This window comes from Apium graveolens, chromosome 10, assembly GCF_009905375.1.
Source record: "Apium graveolens cultivar Ventura chromosome 10, ASM990537v1, whole genome shotgun sequence".
Classification (NCBI taxonomy): Eukaryota; Viridiplantae; Streptophyta; class Magnoliopsida; order Apiales; family Apiaceae; genus Apium; species Apium graveolens.
The window spans coordinates 232,300,429-232,315,062 of NC_133656.1; the positions used below are offsets into that span (position 1 = coordinate 232,300,429).

General features: G+C 36.4%; 2 protein-coding genes across 4 annotated transcripts; both read right to left on the bottom strand.

Annotated features, from left to right (window-relative positions):
- Positions 1 to 1,555: 1,555 nt before the first annotated feature.
- Positions 1,556 to 2,579, bottom strand: LOC141692000 (uncharacterized). Its single transcript, XM_074496747.1, has 3 exons — positions 2,039 to 2,579; positions 1,684 to 1,900; positions 1,556 to 1,559 (listed from the first exon to the last, which is right to left on the bottom strand). Exons 1-3 carry the CDS (start codon positions 2,577 to 2,579, stop codon positions 1,556 to 1,558), a joined length of 762 nt encoding a protein of 253 aa, XP_074352848.1.
- Positions 2,580 to 9,422: 6,843 nt separating this feature from the next.
- Positions 9,423 to 14,137, bottom strand: LOC141689437 (uncharacterized). 3 transcript variants are annotated; one of them, XM_074493718.1, is made up of 6 exons: positions 13,986 to 14,137; positions 13,083 to 13,193; positions 11,533 to 11,645; positions 11,223 to 11,455; positions 10,247 to 11,136; positions 9,423 to 9,806 (listed from the first exon to the last, which is right to left on the bottom strand). In XM_074493718.1, the coding sequence occupies exons 2-5, from the start codon at positions 13,186 to 13,188 to the stop codon at positions 10,251 to 10,253; spliced, it is 1,338 nt and encodes a 445-aa protein (XP_074349819.1). In that variant the 5' UTR covers positions 13,189 to 13,193; positions 13,986 to 14,137; the 3' UTR covers positions 9,423 to 9,806; positions 10,247 to 10,250. The 3 variants fall into 3 exon arrangements, with proteins under 3 accessions (XP_074349819.1, XP_074349821.1, XP_074349820.1); XM_074493720.1 differs by lacking the exon at positions 13,986 to 14,137 and adding an exon at positions 11,932 to 12,217; XM_074493719.1 differs by lacking the exon at positions 13,986 to 14,137 and adding an exon at positions 11,932 to 12,632 and having other exon boundaries at positions 13,083 to 13,192.
- Between the last annotated feature and the right edge of the window lie 497 nt (positions 14,138 to 14,634).

A 14,634-nucleotide genomic window follows, 5' to 3' on the forward strand; every position in this document is an offset into this window, starting at 1 on the left:
CAAATAATACCAAATAATTCACAAAATATATCGTACAAAGTTACGAATAGGACACCAAAAGTTTAAATGCCATTACGAAAGTTTACGGCCATAATAATACCATACCAAACTGTTCTACATAACAGTTGGACAAAAACCAAATTGTTCCACACAACAGTTAGACACAACCAAGATAGTCTTAAAAACTTAAAGTACCATAGTTAAACTAAATAACTTATATTTATCCATTAGCAAAAGTAAATCCCATAGACCTAATCACCAAGTTCAAGTGGATCATCGTGTGTGTTGGTCCATTTGAAAGCCTTTTTTTCAAGTATCCTTGTTGACCTCCTACTTGGTGCTTGAGCTGTTGGTGCTTCATCCACTACTGATGTTGCTTGTAAGGTGCTTGACTGTTGAGTGCCAGATGTTGCCCCTGCTGCTGTTTTAGGTACAAGTACTGGAGGGGTTGAAACTGGTGGTGTGTTTCTTGGAGGCAGGAAAGGGACAAAGCCTGGGGTGGGCATGAAAACAGCCTTGTAGCCAATTGCGCCTAACAACTTGTCCTGAAAAGTTGCTTCATCCTTTCCCAAAACAACCTCTTCTTTGTCATTAACAAAGGGCATGAATTTCCTTGGCACCTTCAATCCAATTTCCCCCCCAAGGTGCTCATCATATTCCTCTTCTTCATGGTAGTCTCCCCCTGCATTAGTTAATATCTCCTTCACTTTCACATTTTCCTTACCACCAGAGGCTTCATCTTCCTTATTTTCATCCAAATGATCAGTTACAGTCTTGTTTTTTCTTCTAACTTGAATTTTCTGTCTCTTTAGTTCTTTAGGCCTTTTCTTCTTTGGTTGGCTTTGCTCTGTCACCACAACTTCATTTGCACCCTCACTTTGTTCTGTCATCACTGGTTCATTTGTAAGTGGCTGCTGATTCTTATCTTTTGAAGGACACTTTGTTTTCCTATGTGTAGGATCACCACAAATGCTACAATGCATCTTCCTAGGGTTGCTATATCTCTGTACCACAAGTCCTTGACTCTTCACAGCATTTACTGGCTTCTGTTTCCCCCTTCCCACTCTTTCGTCCCTTCTTCTCTGCCTTTTTGGCCTTCCCCTTAACTTTTTTGGGATATCTGGTGGTAGTAGCTCATCAGTTGAGTGGATTTCCCAGAATTTTTCACCATTAATTTCTTCAAGACCGTGTTGGTATGATGCCAGGTACTTGTTTCTTTTGTAGTAGTCTGAGACATAGTCCACTGGATGGTGTCTCCTTTCATATATGGCAGCAATAGCATGCTCACATGGGATGCCAGTCAGATCATACACCCTACAGCTACATGATTTAGTCTCAAGATCAACCTTGACCACCCTTGTACCCTGTTTCACACCAAATGTCTTCTGACCATCCCAAAAAGCATTCCAATTTCTTGACTCAGTGACAAGCAAATACAGCCTTTTCTTTATTCTTGGACATATCAATGCTCCATTTTTCTGGACCTCATCTCTATTCTCTCTCATTCTTGTCATTAACTTAAAGTGTATCTCCTGTAACATTATTACAAAGGGCATTACCTAATTCCGACAAACACAGTTGATATTAACAAACACAATATACTAACATTTTATTATTCTAAAACAGTTTTCTAGCAAAACATTTTATTAGCACAATATACTAACACAATAAATATAATTTTACCTTTCATTTATGATCCATGCATTGAAACATTCACTCATATTGTTCTCCACATTATCAGCTTTTGAATGAGTAGAGAAGAAAGCCTTACTCCACAGTTTTGGATCCAACTTGGAGAGTTGATCATGAGCTGCCTTTGAAGTTTTTTGAAGGTCTTTCATAGCTCTTCGGTGTGCAACAGGGTGTGTTGCACAACAAGCATTCCAAAAAGCTCTTTTCACTGCAAGTGATGGGAACCTACATACAATGTCATGTTTACTATCAGTGAAGACATATGCATGAATAAAACATATAAGTGCATTCAAATTAATTTAAATATTGTACCTTTTCCTCAAATTGCTTTAAATGTGTCTTGTACAGATGCTGTGTTCCACCCTTGGAAGCACTTCCTTTAGGGCATTGTCAAGGCCCTTCTGCTGGTCACTGATGACTGTATAGCCATCTCCATCTCCAAGATTTAGATCAGCACTCAAGAGCTCAGTAAACCACTTCCAACTTTCAGTATTTTCAGTCTCCACCACAGCATATGCAATTGGGAACATTTGATTGTTTCCATCCCTTCCAACTGCAGATAATAGTTGGCCCCCACAAACAGTTTTCAAGAAGCACCCATCAAACCCTATCACAGGTCTAGATCCAGCCTTCCACCCCTTGTTCAAAGCATCATAGCATATGTAAATCCTCTTGAACTTATTTGCATCAGTTTCATTCAGTCTTGTTGTCCTTATCTCAACTGTATTGTTGGAGTTGGTCTTCAAAATCTCATGTGCAAAATCTCTAAGTCTAGAGTAATGCTCTCTCAGTGCTTCTTGAACCCCTTCCAATGCAGCTTTTCCGACTCTAAGAATCTTAATCCTGGTCACCTCAATTTCCAACTCTTTTTTTATTGTCTCAGCCATCTCTTTGACTTTCCATTATGGATTCTTCCTGATCCTCTCTCTGAACACCTCAGTAAGGTACTTCACAGTAGCAAGCTTATTTGTATAGGGTTTAGTGTAGTTGTGCTCAGGAAAGAGGGTTTTAATTATGCAGTTATCAATATCCTTGTCCTTACTACACCACATATAGAACCTACAATCAGCTTCACAACAAACTTGGCACCTTAGCGCATCATTAGTCACAAACTGAATCCTTCTTCTATCCTTAATGCCATACTGTCTAACAACATCCCTGAACTCTTGCATACTAGCAAATTTTTATTCCCACATGCCAATTCACAACATTGTCATTCTCACCTATTCTGACCCCAGGCCTATTTCTTCTCCTTTTCTTAGGATTTGGTGGCCCTATGTAACCTATTTTAGAGTTCTCATCTTCACTTGAAGAGTAATCTGACCTAAGTTCTTGAGAACCAAAATCTGACTCATCACTGCCAATTGGACATCTGGGGAAAGACTGTAAACCAGCCTTCGGCATATTATTCACTCCAATACGCATCTCATGTTGAACCTTTTTTGAATGTCTTCTATACTCTGCAAACTCCTCATCACTATCCACAAATATGTCATCATCACTACCACTCTCTGAACCTTCACTCTCAGTTTCCTTATCATAGTCTGGATCACTACAATCCTCATCCTCCTCCTCCCAACCCTTATCCCCACCTAGTTCCACATCTTCAGTTTCATTCGGGTTTCCCTCAAATGATGAGTTAATCACTTCATCCATCAAGTAGTGGTCTACATATAAATCAATCATACCAAAGGGTTTGTGAATATCTACCATCTCTCTAACACTGTTATCATCATACAATAATTTCACACCATCAGTAATACACATTCTAGTCTGAACATACACCAAATCAGAGGGGTCATACACATAGTCCCTCGCAAAATCATCTAAATCCCTAAAAGAGAACACATCAGTGTCAACCCCAGGAACTACATCAACTTTCCCCCCTTTGTATTCAATTTTAGGAAGGTGTACCAGATCACCGTGATGATGAACAAACACACTAACAAATGATTCCATACTGTTTCATGAAAGTAACACATATATCAAAACATATTCTTCAAATATAAGGCATGATTATAACAATGTGTACGAATTATAAATTTATACGACATAATCGAACCCTAAATATGCAATTTTTATGAATTATAACAATAAAACAATCAAACCCTAAACTAACAAGCACATATTGCATTCGAAACACAGATAAAAGTACTTTAATATGCAAAGATGAGAGTACCTGTTACGATACAAGAATCCCTGAAGTAATCGCACATGAATCGCACTAGAATCGCTTCAAATGAGCCGCAGATTGTTTTAGGGTTTTTATCCCCAAATGACGATTGAGTTGTGATAAAAATAATAATGATATTTACCTTTTGTTTTCTAATATTTTTAATATGATCGTGTATAATACACCGGTCATGCCACGTCTAACTTCATGTCAGCACCGTTACGTTTTCCGTTTGGTCAACTGGTCAAGCTAACGTCCGTGTCATTATCCATTACTATAGTGGTGTAATTGAGACCCCGTTCACATTGATGAAATATTTGATATACGGGTCTCACTTCAGTGACTATTTTGATATATAACTCATTGATAAAGACATAAACTTTGAATAAAGTATTTAATGAAGTTAGAATCCCATGTTTTATCTCATATAAGTAATTCACTTTTAATCTCTTAGTTAATGCATGCTAGTATAATCTCTTAGGTAGTTAATCAACTCAAATTTGTTACTTGTCTTAGCTGTGAACGATAATCATACATTGTTACATAAGTACATAATCTGAACTTAACCTAAATCAGTCTCTGCGAGAACGAACTTGACTTAAATCTTATACTACTTGTGATCGCGTACGCTTGCGTGTATTTTCGCGTGTGTTTTATTGCGAACAAAAACCCGCCGGGAAGCTGGGTTCAACCCAGATCCGGCCGGAGTTAATCCCGACCCAGACGGGTTGGGTGACTCGGGTGTTTGTCCTTCCATGAAATAACATCTAACTTTTGTACAACTGCATATTATTGCATCCCTAAACTGTTCTCGTACAGCAAACACCAAGCAGCTAACAGAATTTCAAAATCTACGAGCTCAGTTATAAATATTTAATCGTTTTATTAATACAAAATTAATTAATAATAACTGACCTTTATTAGTAGCTCCCTTTCATTCAAAAATTAAAACATCATACATATTTTGTAAAAAAAATGTTTGCAACCCTTAACTTTTAATATCAATTACAACATGTATCACTCGACATTTTTTAGTTAAAAATATTTATATTTTGGGGGGAAAATTGAAATTGGGATGTTTATATTACTCCCTCCGTCCCACTGGATTATTTACGTTAATTTTCGGCACGCTTTTCAATGCTCGTTTAAAGTATACATCCATAATATTCTAAAAAAAAAATTCTGAAAAAAAGTTTCATGTTTAAACTTTCATTCAAATTTTTTTTTTTAAGAAAAAACATTATGAAACTATATTTTATTAAAGCCTTGAAATACGTGCAAACAGTGTACGTAAACTATCCAGCGGGACGGAGGGAGTAATAACTAAAATTTCAAATCAAATAAAATATTTACATTAGTGCATTTTTACGGAAAAAAAATCATAGTTATTATCTATTATTAATACTCTAAATTAATCATAACACTAAATAATAAAAAAATAGTTATCAAGTAAAAAATTTATATATATATATATCTAATCATGGTTAATCATAAAGTTTCTAAAAATACATTTTCAAATTTTTAAAATTATATTGCCTAAAATTTAAAACAATTGGCATTAATATTTCTAACTTTTAGTTTAATTTTAAAAAATTAAATTATTAATATTAAAATGATATGCTTAATTCCAATTTTACTTTCAAAAATATAATTTTTTTTTAACAAAAGTTGTCAAAAGAATGTATTTTATATTTGATATTGAAATTTAATAGTTGCAAATTGTATTTTGCAAAGTAAGTATACAATTTTATTTTTGAATGAAAAATAGGGTTGTAAAATACAATTAATTCTAAATAAATTTATAAAAAAATAGAATCGTTGGAGATTTTGTGTAATTTTTAGAGCTAAGCTCGTAACATCTCGATCCAATTAGAAATCATACTATGAATAGGATGGTCAGGACCTAACTAAAACCTAGTTCCAATAGAAGAACGATTCCCTGAAACTTGTATATATAGTATTTAATTTTCAGTTTCAGAATAAAAATTACTAATCATTTGTATCCCAAAACTAGATCGCAGTCTCTGTTACGAAATAGTTGTTTCCTCGCCATATTGTCCAGTATACAAAATTTGTAAAAACAATGGGTACGATTAAGCAGTCCGTAATGAATACACAGACTCGTGTATTATACAAGACAGCTGCTGATTTCTGGGAACTACTAGATGCAGGAAAGATTACTTTCGATGAACGTAACATGGCGTCACAAATATTTAACAACGAAATTAAGGAGTCTCAAAGTCGAACATATATCGTTCCTATTCCTATTAAGATTAATAGGGATCGATGTACAAATATGTTACAAAATCCACAAAGTCAAATAATAGTTCCTACAGAGATTACTAAGGATGAATGTGAGAGTCCGTTACAAAGTTCACAAAGTCGAACAAATATTGTTCCTATCCCTATTATGATTAATAGGTATCTGTGTATAAGTGTATTTCAAAGTCGAACAATTATTCCAAGGGAGATTACTAAGGATGAATGTAATAGTATGTTACAAAGTTCACAAAGTCCAACAAATTTAGTTCCTTTGAAGATTGCTAAAGATAAAAGCGCGGGGTTGCAGAATCTGCAATGTCGGAAAAGGTTATGTTTGGTTTTGGATTTAGACCACACTCTTATTCACACGGAAAAGGTATGCAATCTTGCTCCGGAAAAAGCAAAAATGTGTTTGGACAATGTTGCTCACAAGGATGATATGTTTACGTGGAAATACACCACGGGATCTGATCGTTTGATAAAGGTAAGGCCTTTTGTGAGGGAGTTCTTGGAAGAAGCTAATAAGTTGTTTGAGATGTATATATACACAATGGGAACACGCGATTACGCGTTGCACATTGCTGACCTTCTTGATCCAAAATCTATTTATTTCGGCTCTAGAATCATATCGAGAGAGAACTGTACCGTGAGTGGCCAGAAGGGACTTGATGTTGTGCCAGTGGATGAAAGTGGTATTCTTATAATCGATGATACGATGGGTGTATGGTTCAGACATATCAGTAACCTTATTGTAATCGACAAGTATGATTATTTTACATCATTATCAAAAGACGGAATGGATGAAAGTGATAGTGCAGGACCGTTGAGTCGTGTATTGAAGCTCCTTCAAGAGGTGCACAGCTTGTACTTTGGACAGCACCAAATGCTCGATGTAAGAGTGCTCCTGGGAATGGTTAGCAAACGTCGTTGTCTGGAGGAAAGCAATTAAGGCTTGATGATCAATATTCATCACATGATGAGTGCTCCTAGGAATGGTTAGAAAACATCGTCCATCTGAAAATTGTTTGTGACTTTCTGTAATAAGGGATCTGGAGGAAAGCAATTAAGGCTTGATCATCAATATTCATTACATTATGTTACTAAAAATTAGGGATGTAATTTTAGTTTGATTTTTTTTAATTCTAACTGTTGAGTTTGAGTTGTATATTTATATTTTTATGAAGTAACATCAGACTTTTGTGCAACTGCATATTACCGCATCTCAGAACTGTTCTGGTAAAGCAAACACCAGGAAGCAATTTTCAATTTGTATAATCCTCCGTAACTTTATAGGATCAGATTCGGGATGAATTGGCAACAAAATGCGAATAAAGATCAAAAACTCGCAAAAACGTGCTATTTTATGCTATAAGCTGAATTGGCCTTCACAAATGAAACAAAACAGAATCTTTCTGACCTCCCGCAAAGAGTTACAAGAGCTCAACTAATGCACCAACACTTGCAAAATTTAGAGTTAAAACTTAGAAGACGCTTTCTTTGATAATACTGGCTAGTTAGGAATTCTCTTGTTTAGAGGAAAGTTCTGAATACTAGTCCTTATGCAACTCTTACACAATTCACAAGTAATTATCATATCCAAAATAATACGCCCTATCACAAACTAATATAACTAAATTGCATAGTCTTTAGATTGTTAGGATTCATCAGTATATTGTCCTGGATCATACACAGTTTGCAGAAACAATGAGTACAATATTGATGCAGTCAATAATAAATGAAACGACTCAGACAAATGAAGACATTAAACCGAAATTATGCAAGAACGCTTCTCTTTGGGGTGTATGGGGTGCACTAGTATATGCTGAATATAAATATTCATAAGCTCCAAAAAAGCTAAGGTCTTTTGTGAGGAAGTTCTTGGAAGAAGCTAATAAGTTGTTTGAGATGTACATATACACAATGGGAAACCGCGATTACGCGTTGCACATAGCTAACCTTCTTGATCTTAAATCTATTTATTTCGGCTCTAGAATCATATCAAGAGAGAATTGTAACGTGAATGGCCAAAAAAGACTTGATATCTTGCGAGTCGATGAAAGTGGCATTCTTATACTTGATGATACTGAGAATGTATGGTCTAGAAATCTCAGTAACCATATTGTCATGAATAGGTACACTTATTGAGATCATTATCAGAAGAAAGTGAGAGTGCAGGACCGTTGAGTCGGGTATTGAAAATCCTCCGGGAGGTGCACCATTTGTATTTTGGACGATACAATATGCTTGATGTGAGAGTGCTCCTTGGAAACATCTTGGGAAGGAGAATTGTTTGTGACTCTTGTAGAATGGTATCTGGAAAACCATTTAGGTTAGATTATAAACAATTAGGGATGTAATTTGAGTTCGATTTTAAGTTTTTACTGTTCAGTTTAAGCCTGAATTCAATTAGAAATTTTGACTATTGAGTTCTGAGTTCTTTTGGTTGAATCAGTTGTATAAAAATATTAAAGTTCAAAAGTTATGTTCAAGTTCTACTCATATTTCATATGGTAAATGTATGTCTGTTAACAAGGTTTAGGTCGTGTTTAAAGCTTCAATGAAAATATGGTTACTGGTGATAGATGGATTCAAAACAGGGGGTTGCAGAATTTACATATACACAAGGGGAACAGGCAATTGCACGTTACATGTAGCTGTCCTTGAACCCGATTCTATCTATTTCAGCTCTAGTATCATATCGAGACTTGATGTCAGTGGCGGTAGATGGAAGGGGCATTTGATGATACGGAGATGCTATAAACAAATAATCTGAGCAAACTATTCGTTGGCAAGTACAAGTATTTTGCTAACAAGGTGGCTAATAAGGCTGTAATTCGAGTCCTCCGCCCAACTCGAACTCGTTTAAGTGGACTCGACTCGGTTCATTTAGTTAAACGATCCGAGCTCGGCAGAGGTTCCGGCTCGTTTAATTACTCGAGCCGATTCGGCTCGACTCGTGAAATTAAACGAGACGAGTTCAGGTAGAGGTTTAGGCTCGATTAATAAAATTAAACGAGCCGGCTCGCCCGACTCGTTAAAACCGGCTAATTTAGCTTAAACGAGCCAGCTCGACTCGACTCGTGAAATTAAACGAGTCGAGTTCGGGCAGAGGTTTAGGCACGTTTAACTAAACGAGCCGACTCGGCTTGACTCGATTAATCTCTGCTCGAATTACGTCCGGCTCGAAACTCGGTAGGAATTATATACCTGCAAAACTTATTCAGAAACACATACAATAACTTCGTCTTACCAAGACCACTTAAACATTGACCAAGAGCCAAATGGCACAAAGAAAAAAAGAAAACTAAACAAATTCAAAGCATTTCTTTCATAGAGCAACCACAACCATTAGACAGCTAATGAGGCATTTAAAAGTAAAACAACAGATAAAAAGCTCAGCACCCAAGTTCTGTCAAATACAAAATGTTAAAAATGTTAAAATCTACTAATACAATGTCAACAGAAAGCAAACCTAGATGGCCTAAACTCAGAAATTACTAATTGAACCATCTCTACATATGATTTGCCATGGTGTTTTCCTGCTCTTTTCACGAATATGAAATTGCAACACAGTTTTCATTGGTTCTGCCAAGACGCAACATCTTTTGAGTTTATGCTTGCATCAAATTTGTGATCTCACATGAGCCAGAAGTGACCTCACATGTGCCAGAAGTGACCACTGCATCATCAAGAAAAGGATAGGTAGTATTAAAAAATCAATTTATTTAATTTGCAAAGTTTTAAGAGCATAAAAATCAATACATATATGTGAACATACGTAATTTGTGCATTCTAGCATCCCCTAATGCATCACACTTCTGTGGTGCAACTTTTAATCAAAATAGTGTAAAAATTACAATATTTTTAGAAACCAACTCCAACCCTTATACATTAAATTTTGCACCAAAAGGAATTTTCTCTTGTACAAAAAATTACAGTTTACACCAAATTTTTTGCAGAAATTTTTTGAAACTTCTGAAGTCAGGTTGGAGTTGTTTTTACAACAAAATAGAATATTGTGCGAGTACACTTTTTAGATAGGTTCAAAACAGTCTAAACAAGCAGGCATGGAAACAAAATTAGATATGAGACTAAAATTTTATTAACAGTCCCTTGTACCTATTCATTGGTCCGGCATGGGGCTCTCTCCTCCACTGTATCCTGGACTGTCCGCCATTTCAGGCTTGTAATCTGGGCTAGCTTCCCGATTGTAATCATCAAGACTAACCTTCTCTGTTCGAGGGCTTGGACTGTGACCATTATTATACTCGAGGGTATGCCTCTCTTTTGGGCTGTAACTATGAACAAGGTCAGGGCTAACCAACCCTGTTTCAGGACTACTGCTGCTTCGATTGCCATAGGAGATTCGCTCTCTCCCATTTGGTGGACTTGGACTGTTGGCCAGACCGTAGTCAGATTTTCTCTCTCTTACATCAGGACTGCTAACACGTCCATAGTCAGCTTTCCTTTCCCTTCCACCAGGACTGGAATCACGGCCATAGTCAGCTTTCCTTTCCCTTCCATCAGGACTGCCACCACGGCCATAGCCAGTTTTCCTCTCTCTTTCATCAGGACTGCCACCACGGCCGTAGTCAGCTTTCCTTTCCCTTCCATCAGGACTGCCACCACGGCCATAGTCAATTTTTCCCTCCCGTCCTATAGGACTTCTACCCCCACGGCCATAGTCAGATTTCCTTTCCCCTCCATTAGGACTCCTACTATCTCCACGACCATAAGATTTTCTCAGCCTTTGACTGGGAGTACCACTACCACCACGATCGTAAACAGGACTGGCGCGTTCTCTGCGATAAGGACTAGAGCTACGACCATGACCATGGCCGTAATCAGGACTTCCCCGCTCTCTCCTATAAGGGCTTGGAGATCTTCCCCTATCATCATTTCTCCTCCGGGGAGACCTATCACGAACCCGATCAGGACTGTATCCGCTTTTTCTTTCGTCGTCATCTTTTAGAGCATATTCCACTGAAATTACTCGGTCCATCAGCTTGCTGCACACAAACAAAAGATAGTAAAAACTAGTGATACCTTAAGACTAAAGAATTTAATTCAGTCACCCCCATACAGGTAAGCTCACCTCATGTCTGTTGCTTCTAAAGCTTTGATGGCATCTTCTTGTGTTTCAAACTGGATAAATGCGAAATTCCTTCTGATCCGTATGTTCAATATCTTCCCATATGGATCAAAATGCCTCTCCAAGTCCCTTGTCCTTGTATGATACGGATCAAAGTTTATAACAAACAAAGTCTTTGAGGGCCTCAAGTTAGATGAGGATCTCCTAGAGTTCTCAGGCTTCCGTGCACGTTCTTGCTGTTTCACAACCGCCACAAATTAAGGAAACTGGGCAGATTGCAAAATATAATATATAATCAAGGCAAATTTATTACCTTTGTCCACTCGACACGAAGTCGGCGCCCTTTTCTACCAAACTCAATGTTATCAAGTCTTCTAATTGCATCCTCCGCATCTCTTTCATCCTCCATGTAAACAAAAGCAAAACCTATAACATGCAACATTAAATTAAATCAGGTCCTTATAATTAAAAACATGAGCACAAAATAAAATTATTCAAGTCCCTTGAGGAAAGGATACTTTCACAAAGAAACATTTTTCCACTGAAAAGACAAAGGTGCTTAAAATTTGACCGGAAATTAGTACTCCGCTTCTAGGAAATCTACAAAACATTGACCAATAAACAGTAACAAATGTTTTTGAAATTTGACCTGAAACAAATATACTAGTTTTATAATATCTACATACCACTGACCAATAAATCAGTAACAGACCTTCGGTAATGGACTAAGTGATGTCAAGGGACAAGAATCCAAACGTGGAAGTCTCATGCTAGAATAATGAAAACATTGTATCTTCTCCATTTATTCGGTTGCCCTGCTTCGAGGTTGGATGTCTGTGAAATGAGGGCTGGGCAAAAGACACATACAGAGGAATAAAGGCAAGTGCCTGAGAATAATGTCTGACAGTCGTGCCTTAAGATGTGGCTCTTCTAGAAAACAAGAAGAGGAGGCACTTCACGGCAATGGAATGTGGTGGTAAGTCAGCCATAATGAAGTCCTGCGCCAAAGAAGTAGTTGAGTACGGGGGTTTAACACTCTAGAAAACACACTTTCTTCTTTTAAACACACTCCATAACCCCACTGTAACTCAAAGAGGAAGGACAATTGTTGAAGCTCTTCTGCAGCGTTGCTTGATCTGAATTCTCTAGCTACCATATACATGGTGGCAACTTTAGGAGTGGTGGCTTCGACTTTTGAACTTGATCGTGGTAAGTAAGTATAAGAAAGTAAGTCTCTCAAAACTAACTTTATTCAACCAAACAATAAAACTCAAATCAAGTGCTCAATGTTGAATGAGTCAATATACTCGTTTAGCCATCTGCTCTGATGAGGCCAAGTTAACACAAGCGATGTTGAGGATAATTGCCACGACATTTCTCGATCTACTCTTCCCACATGAGATTTACTTTTGCCTTTATGCAAGTATATACAAGTAAAAAAAAGGAAAAATATAGTTACCTTCAGAAGTCTTAACTAGAATTCGAACTGGATTCAACTTTCATGACTGGACAATTCTATATGCATAAAGAACTTGAAAACCCTATGTTTGAGTATACAAATAAACCAGCCAGTTGGACTTAAATTCAACTCAGCTTTATGTAGAAGTAATATACAATAACACTTCGAGTATTATTCACAAGCACAATATGCAAGAATGTTTTTTCTTTAGCTTGCGAGTGAAATAGTGGTCTGCCACGTGCTATTATAAGCTACCATGATTCCTGAACCAGTAAGTAATTAACCACGGAAAATGCCAGAGTAAAGGAGAAAAAGCAGTCTGCCTAAGCAACAGAGCAAATAGGCAATTATCAACCAACACAAGAAAAACAATAAACAAACATGATAAAAAAATAGAACATTACCAGACTTCATATCAACACGAGATACCCTCCCATATCTTCTGAAAAGCCTTTCCAGATCAGACTGACGTGCCTCATAATCAAAGTTACCGCAGAATATAGGCTTCATCTCACCTAACAAAGTTTTAACGCAAACGTCTATAATCATCATCACAATTAAAGTACCAAAACAGAAGTAAATAAAAAAAAAGTGCATGGGAAAATAACAAAACTAGTGCACCTCTAACCCGTAAATAGTCCACATTCTGACTTACAATTTAAAAATCAGAAACAATAAAACTAGTGTCCTCTAAATACGATACAATTAGCTTCTGCCATTGATAAGTACACAACTAAAGTACCAAAAACAAAATTCAATATAAAAAAGTGTGCATCGGAAAACAATAAAACTAGTGCTCCTCTAAAGCGTAAATAGTCCATATGCTGACTTACACATCTTAAAAATTAGAACCACAAAATAACCTAACCTATCGTAAATGTGTAGGAGCTAATTGTTGCGTAAATTAGCATTACGCAACAATTAGCTCCTACACATTTATAATTAATAAGTAAATATAACGATAATAAACACAATTAATCAATCTATAACAGTTCTTCACTACAACTCTGTCTATACAAATTCGTCAATTACACAAACAAATTCACAATTAAATTTAAACTGTAATAAAATAAAAACAAAAATTACAGTTTCTCATAACAGATCGACACAATTTACATACAGATCTAAACGAAATTTCAACAATAAACAGCAAATTAAACATCAAAACTCTATTATGATGCGATTTATTGATATATTTAACAAAATTAAAAGAAATTGAAGCAGTTGTACAAGAACGCGAATATAATAAAACATATATACTCTACGTATGTATATGTGTATGTATAGATTGGAGATAGAAGATATACCTGTGTTAGAGAATGAAGAAGACGAACCCTAGGTGTGTTTTGATAGCGGCAGCTCCAGATTAGAGAAAATATGTTGCACATATAAAAAGTAAAAATAATGGTGTGCTAGAAAATGTACTTGAATTAGTTAGCAAAATAAACAAAAAAAACTATTACAATCACAAAAATACCCCCATATTTTGGCAATTTCAATTTCGAAATGGATCAATTTCGGATACAGATACACAAAAGGCCCATCGGACGGGGTTTTGACCGGACCTTAAAAATCCCGGACTTTGATCGGGTCCGGGCCTTTCGGGCTTTGACTTTGACCGGACTGGGCCTTCCAAAAATGTCAGAGCTCGTTTGGGCCCTCGAGACGGGCCTAACCGGGTTTTTTTCGGGGCGGATCGGGTCGGGCTTTTTTCTAATTTAAATCGGATCGAGTTTTATTAAAGATTACGAACACTACATATGTTAGCAACTAGATCATTGTAAAAATATATTAGTTTGTATGAAATATTTTATGAAAACATTACTTCATTGAAAACATTTAAGTTCGGCAAAAAATAAACATGTTTATAGAATAATATGTTTTATCAATGTTATCCAAATATATATAATGTTATTTATGCAAATAATTATATAAATAATATTATTAATCACGAAT

What these genes read in the sequence shown, in the direction of transcription:
- LOC141692000 (XM_074496747.1), bottom strand. Translation starts at nt 2,579, where the DNA reads ATGGCTGAGACAATAAAAAAAGAGTTGGAAATTGAGGTGACCAGGATT. An exon ending in AAGGGTGGAACACAGCATCT is followed by an intron (nt 1,901 to 2,038) that starts GTACAAGACACA and finishes CATCACTTGCAG; the next exon opens with TGAAAAGAGCTTTTTGGAAT.
- LOC141689437 (XM_074493718.1), bottom strand. Translation starts at nt 13,188, where the DNA reads ATGAAGCCTATATTCTGCGGTAACTTTGATTATGAGGCACGTCAGTCT. An exon ending in TCGTGTTGATATGAAGTCTG is followed by an intron (nt 11,646 to 13,082) that starts GTAATGTTCTAT and finishes TGCATGTTATAG; the next exon opens with GTTTTGCTTTTGTTTACATG. An exon ending in TTCGTGTCGAGTGGACAAAG is followed by an intron (nt 11,456 to 11,532) that starts GTAATAAATTTG and finishes GTTGTGAAACAG; the next exon opens with CAAGAACGTGCACGGAAGCC.